This window comes from Terrapene carolina, unplaced genomic scaffold (genome assembly GCF_002925995.2).
Source record: "Terrapene carolina triunguis isolate 2854851 unplaced genomic scaffold, T_m_triunguis-2.0 Scaffold235, whole genome shotgun sequence".
Classification (NCBI taxonomy): domain Eukaryota; kingdom Metazoa; phylum Chordata; order Testudines; family Emydidae; genus Terrapene; species Terrapene triunguis.
The window spans coordinates 4,524,234-4,531,156 of record NW_020664586.1 but is presented as its reverse complement, the minus strand read 5'-3'; the positions used below and the strand labels follow the sequence as shown (position 1 = coordinate 4,531,156).

The 6,923-nt window shown below is 45.5% G+C and overlaps 1 protein-coding gene across 1 annotated transcript in view; it reads right to left on the bottom strand.

Moving 5' to 3' along the window:
* Positions 1-432: 432 nt before the first annotated feature.
* The window catches only part of LOC112102946 (dynein heavy chain 1, axonemal), a gene marked incomplete at its 3' end in the record, with an annotated part of 62,769 nt that continues 56,278 nt past the window's right edge, over positions 433-6,923 (bottom strand). The window contains exons 18-21 of the mRNA XM_026657033.1: positions 4,383-4,538; positions 2,721-2,919; positions 1,448-1,701; positions 433-645 (exon numbers count right to left, since the gene is read on the bottom strand). Of these exons, the coding sequence (XP_026512818.1) occupies positions 433-645; positions 1,448-1,701; positions 2,721-2,919; positions 4,383-4,538 (822 nt within the window). The remainder of the gene's footprint in view (positions 646-1,447; positions 1,702-2,720; positions 2,920-4,382; positions 4,539-6,923) is intronic.

Sequence of the window (6,923 nt, the reverse complement as noted above, 5' to 3'; positions counted from 1 at the left end):
TGGGAGTGCTGCCATTGACTGCAATAGGCCCAGGATTTCACCCCTGCTATTTGTGGGATCAGGCCCCTGGTTTGTTCCATTTACTAAAGCAGAAGAATTATGAGAGCCCCTCTGACTCCCTGAGCACAGATGTGCTGTGAATATCTACATATCACCAAGCTCCTTGGTTGCAACTGGAGGGAGGGATAGCTGAGTGGTTTGAGCATTGGCCTGCTAAACCCAGGGTTGTGAGTTCAATCCTTGAGGGGGCCATTTAGGAAACTAGGGTAAAAATCTGTCTGGGGATTAGTCCTGCTTTGAGCAGGGGGTTAGACTAGATGACCTCCTGAGGTCCCTTCCAACCCTGGTATTCTATGAACTGCATATTCTTTCTATTCAAACAGAGTCAAAAAGCCCCAATCCCTCCCTTGGCAGCAGGTGGGAAATTGGTACCTGTGTCATCTTCAGCTTGGTTTCCCAGGTGTTCATCCTGTCTTCAAAGGGTTTCTTGTACGGTGAGAAGGACATGCTTTGAGTCATGACAATATGATCATCTAGGAGCTGCGAAGCTTCATCAGGGCTCTTCAGAATGAAGGTTTCTGTCTCTTTATAGGGCATTACATTAAACAGGATGGAGACCCATTCGCTCTCCATCTTATCAAGTGCCTGGGAAATGAGGAGAAGCAATTTAACCTTAGGTCTCAATACATGGACATGGCATAATGCTTTCCTCCACTTACACTCAAATACCATCATTTGAAAACTAGGTGAATGTTAGTTCCTGTGAAAGGTGCTGGTTTCCACACTGGAAACTATAGCCATCTATTTAATCACAGAACATTCAGCAACAGCACAAATTTCCTCTGCCCCATCCAAAGAGCCTCAACTCTATCCTGAAGGACCACCTTCAAGGAAGAGAAAGTAACTTCATTTCCATGCCCACTGATGCCATGGCACCTCCACTGAGTCTGGTAGTAGAGCGCCGTTAGAGACAGTGGTAATGGTGGCTTTTGCAGTATGGATATCTGCCCACTGGGAAGTGGACTGAGCTCACAAACCCATTTCACAAAACAAAAAGCTGCCAGATGATAGTGACTTTCAGTCCTGACCATCTTAGGCCCTATTTGAACTTGTGACGTGAAGGTGAAAGACTATATCTATATAACCAACGACTCCACTGAGCCATCCAGTCCTCTCCCCTGTTTCCATACACACACTGTATGATGGCTGATTCACCATACCAATGTCTAATCTCCCTGACACAGATACAGAGGATTTGTCCAGCCATGCGAGGACACCAACATTCTAAACTGCATTCTGCTTTTCTCTGGGATTTCTGTAACACTCAGAGTGAATTTTAATGCTCATGAAAGCATGGAGTTGTCATAAGGAAAGCTTCCATCTAGAGACAACTTTGGGTCATGAACTATGATACTGAAAGGAAACCCTCATTAGATGCTCTCCTCACATTCTCAATGGAGAACTCCTTGCCCGCTATCTCAGCTATTTTGGCAATGCTGTCAATGTGGTCCAGCAGCTTCATCTCCAGACAGCGAGAAAATGTCAGATTGGCCTTGGGCTTAACATTGATGTTGATCTCCTTGGAAAGCATCTCCCAGTGCCGGTTCCGCATGCCAGGATTGCGCAGGCCCTGAATCAGGGGGATATATGGTCTGAATTCTTCAATCCTGCCCCGGATTTCCACCGCTACATCCTGGCATGCTTAAAGGAGCAGGAAAAAAACAAACCAAAAAAGATAACATCAGCAACAATGAGATGATGGGTGGAGGATGCTGCTTCATACAGAGCTGGATTCTGCACAGTGCAGGTGAGCGGTGCTATGCTTTCCAACACAATGCAAAAAGTGAACGGTAGGACAGGGAGCATTGGGGAACCCAAGCTTGCATTAATGAGGATGCTGCCTCATAGCAGGAATAAGACCAAAAAGGGAGGAGCATAGTCAAGTGCCATATCTGCATATTGGAAACAACACGTAAGCCCACGTCTCCTCAGACACACCTATTCACTGCCCACAGCCTGCACTTTTCTAGCACCTTTAGAGTAAGGCAGTGAGCATGCCAGGGCCATGAAATTTAGTATTACTTCCACCTAGTATGTCAATTACATCTAGGAATTAACTTTAATTGCAGCCAAGTGTGGCCTCTGGTTGCACTTGCACTGGAAGTGCAACAACCTTGCACTCCCTGCTATGTGTCACACAAGGACTGGCAGACTCATGGCCTTAGTGGATATTGAACTACATCCTGGAGGAGCAGTGGAATGAAAAGATCAAAAGCAGGTATTCTTATTGCTTCTACTTATCATGAGTCACATCCACTCACAACCTCCTCCACTGAGGATGATTCACTGCATTGTTCAGGAGAGAGCTCAAGTTAAAAAGGATAAATCAAAATCTCCCACTGCAGAATATATTTCACTCTAACCCAACTGGAAGATGGTTTTAGAACTACTTCAGAAGACTGGTGGATGCATCTTTGGGAATCCTGGACTGGGACATGGGGAAGTTTACCTACAAATTTAAATCTCTTTTCATTTTTTGAGGGGTGGGGGCATTTACTTGAAATAGTTTTACGCAGATCTGCAGAGCTGCATGTGACCACCCAAGCTCACTTCACACAGAACACATATGGGATAACCTGCTGAATCACAGGAGTGAGGTCTTCATGACACTCCTCATAGCCTTGTGTGCTGGGGTGCACAAACCAAACTCTCCCAGTTACCTGGTACATCCTTGAACTGCTTCACACACTTGTGCATGGTCTTAAAGGATTCATTGACATTCTTCTCTAGCTGTTCAGCATCAATTGCAGAGAGGGGGTCGTTCATCCAGCTCTCAGACCAGCGTATCCAGTCTGATGCTGTGGTCCAGAGATCCCAGTATGGCTGGAATTCCTTAACCATCCTGGACAGCTTATCATACTTTGTGAAGAAAAAAAAGTATTAATGAACAATGGGCATATTTTCCTCTAACAGTGACTCATATTTTACAGAACCATGTGGCCCTAGCAAAAAGGCACAATCCTACCTGGAGCTCCTGAGTAAGCAAGGGGAATGCACATGGTCCAATATCCTTTAAGATGATTTATTAGGCTCCCCTCTGCACTGCTAGCCAGAGCAGACAGGCACAGGGTCATAGCGTCACTTCCAGCTTGCTCCCTCTCAGGGGACCTGCAACCCTGGGGATGCTTGGAGGGGGAAGACCCTGTGCTCTCCCAAGGCACAACCTAGCCTTACCAATCAGTCATGAAACAATACAAAATTGTGGATAGAGACAGGACATACACAGAAAAACAAAGGCCCTCTAGGCCAAATTCAACCTTACATTCATGGGCACAGTTCCATTTAACTCTAATCCAAGTTAAAACCATGACTTAATTTATTCCTATGACATTTAGTGCCAACTTCTCAAAGGAGGGCGCATCAAGCATGCTGGCCAAAATGCATACATTCGAGTTGCACCTGCAGAAGCCCATATCCGTGCATGCAAACACTTAATCTGATGTGCAGTTAGCTGATTTTCATTTGCAAATGCTCTATCGCATCAGTAATATGAGATTTTTTGTGGATGCAATGGACCCATACACATTTTGAGGACGTACCTGTTAAGGACCCTAGTTGCAACTGTGGATGTAACAGTAAAGAAAAAAAATCACACTAAGCTATTGAAAGTTAAGATACAGAAAATTATTAGAGAAAATAATTCTACTCAATAGCCATAAAGGAAAGAGACAGAAAATGTGCATGGGCATTTATGAGTAGCTAGAGCCACTAGTGTTTGTGACTAAAATTATTTCCTCAAGACAACACTCTGCCTTCCAAATTCACAAAATCACTTTCCTGTATGTGACTATAAAACACTAGTGACATAAGTAATTACAGCCACTCATGCCCATATTCTGTGCAGTAACTCTCCAACAGTAATGAATGTAACTAATTGCTACTTCATGAGCTTTCCCATCTTTATGATCCAGGAGCCAAGCCTCCCATACACCTAGCTACCACTACCCCATGAACTCTTGATCCAGGAGCATGGATAGGTAGAGCTCTGCCACAGAAGTGGCAATTAAATACCCTATGAACTTGCTCACCCTTCTATGTCTTCTTGGACCAGCTCTTCCACAGCATAGAAGAGATGAGCAGAGAGCATTGGAATGGAGTGACCATCAGAATGGATTGCTGGTCCTCTCTAGTTAACATAAGAACTGATGGATAAGCCAAAATGATAGAGAAGGAAAGAAATTATTTAAGCTCACAATTGGGATGTTATTACCTAGGGGATTTATTTTTTTTTGCATTGGAGTAGCACCCAAAGGCCCCAGTCAGGACCAAGGGTCTGTTGTTTGCAGAGGCTAACACAACAGAACCCATGATCTGACACTTACATTAGTAACTGGCAATCCAAATATCCGCTCCCTGTTGTTGTAAAGCAGCGCCATCTGCTGAGACTCCTTCAACTGCTTCTTGACCCTTCTCGCTTCATTTGCTATCTCATGTGCTCGTGTAATGTCCATATGGACAGAAAATCCAGCCACGACCAGCTGGAAAAGAAAAGGCAGTATGTGGAACTCAGGCTGAAAACGCTGAATGCTGCTTTCTAGAATCTCAGCTTCACTGCTCACTCTTTGTTGCTCTCCAGCATGCAGAGAATCGGACAGCTCTCACTAAAGCCCTTTTTAAATTTCACATTCTCTCTCCCCTATTCTAATTCCAACTCTCTTCAGGCCACGGAGAGGGTGGTGAGGAGGCAATGATAAGCCCTGATCAAGATCAGCTGACAGAAAGAACAAATGTGGGTGCTGGCTGCCTCTTCCTCTTGCAATTGATTGCCACCCACTCATCAGTCCATGCCCAAATTTATCTATTCTGAGCTGTACCGCTAGCAACGTGGAACCACAGAAATTAAAATGAAAGATCTACTAGGTCATTTTTTCCATCCCAAAAAATTGTTTCCTATATTATATTCTCCAGGGTCTTGTCCAATCTTTTTTGTTTTTTAATAAACTAAAGTGTCAGGGGCTTCTATCAATTTCTTTTGTAGACTATTCCACAGCCAACCAGTCTTCACTTTTAGGAAATTCTTTGCTTAATTTCAACCCATTACCCCTAGTGATACCCATTGGAGAGAGTCTTTGAAATCAGTTGGCACATTGATTAGAGCTGGTCCAAAATGGGGAGTTTTTCCTATGGATAATTTCAAGTTTTTGGTGAAAAATCAAATCTGAAATATTTGATTTTGAAACACTGCCACTGCATCTCTTGGGAGTTGCTGTTCAGGTGCCTCAGTCTCATTCTCCTATCTAGTCTGGACATGGAACCCAGCCTACAGCTCCTATGGTGCATCATGGTCTTCCCTGTTGGTGAGGAGAGGTGGTGCATCATGGGAGATGAAGTCTAGCTGGGGAGCTCAGCCCATAGCAGCTCCTCGAGGCACCGCGGCAGCATTTCAGAACAAAAATATTTCTGTTTTCGAGCATTCAGTTTCTCCATGAAAAATAGAAGTTTTCCATGGAATTCAAATAATTTCTCATCCAAAAGCAGTTTTTAGAAAAAAAAATTTAACTGGCCCTACCGTTGATCGTAGAATTGCAAATGCTCCTGAATATACCCCAGCTAGCCGACAGCAATGATTTCAAGTCTTTGGCCTGGTCTACACTACGAGTTTAGGTTGACTTTAGCCCCGTTAAATCGAATTAAGCCTGGACACGTTCACACGACGAAGCCCTTTCTTTCGACTTAAAGGGCCCTTTAAACCGGTTTCTTTACTCCACCTCCGACAAGGGGATTAGCGATAAAATCGGCCTCAGGGGGTCGGAATTGGGGTAGTGTGGACGGAATTCGACGTTATTGGCCTCCGGGAGCTATCCCACAGTGCTTCATTGTGACCGCTCTGGACAGCACTCTCAACTCAGATGCACTGGCCAGGTAGACAGGAAAAGCCCCGCGAATGTTTGAATTTCATTTCCTGTTTGCTCAGCGTGGAGAGCACAGGTGACCACGCAGAGCTCATCAGCACAGGTAACCATGATGGAGTCCCAGGATCGCAAAAGAGCTCCAGCATGGACAGAACAGGAGGTACGGGATCTGCTCGCCATATGGGGAGACGAATCACTGCTGGCTGAACTCCGAAGCAATAAACGAAATGGCAAAATATTAGAAAAGGTCTCCAAGGCCATGAAGGACAGAGGCCATAACAGGGACGCACAGCAGTGCCGCGTGAAAATTAAGGAGCTAAGGCAAACCTACCACAAAGCCAGAGAAGCAAACGGAAGGTCCGGGGCAGAGCTGCAAACATGCCGCTTCTACGCGGAGCTGCATGCCATTCTAGGGGGTGCAGCCACCACTATCCCAACCGTGTGCTATGACTCCCTCACTGGAGAAACACACAGGAAAGCGGGTTCGGGGTACGAGGAAGATGAGGATGGAGAAAATGTAGATAGCTCACAGCCGCAAGGAAGCGGAGAAACCGGTTTCCCCAACAGCCAGGATATGTTTATCACCCTGGACCTGGAACCAGTAACCCCCGAACTCACCCAAGGCGTGCTCCCAGACCCTGAGGGCACACAGGGGACCTCTGGTGAGTGTACCTTTGTAAATATTACACATGGTTTAAAAGCAAGCGTGTTTAATGATTAATGATTAATTTGCCCTGGCAATCGCGGCCAGTACAGCTACTGGAAAAGTCTGTTAACGTGTATGGGGATGGAGCGGAAATCCTCCAGGGTCATCTCCAGAAAACTCTCATGGATGTACTCCCAAAGCCTTTGCAAAAGGTTTCTGGGGAGGGCTGCCTTATCCCGTCCGCCATGGTAGGACACTTTACCACGCCAGGCCAGTAGCACGTAGTCTGGAATCATTGCATAACAAAGCATGGCAGCGTATGGTCCCGGTGTTTGCTGGCATGCAGACAACATCCATTCCTTATC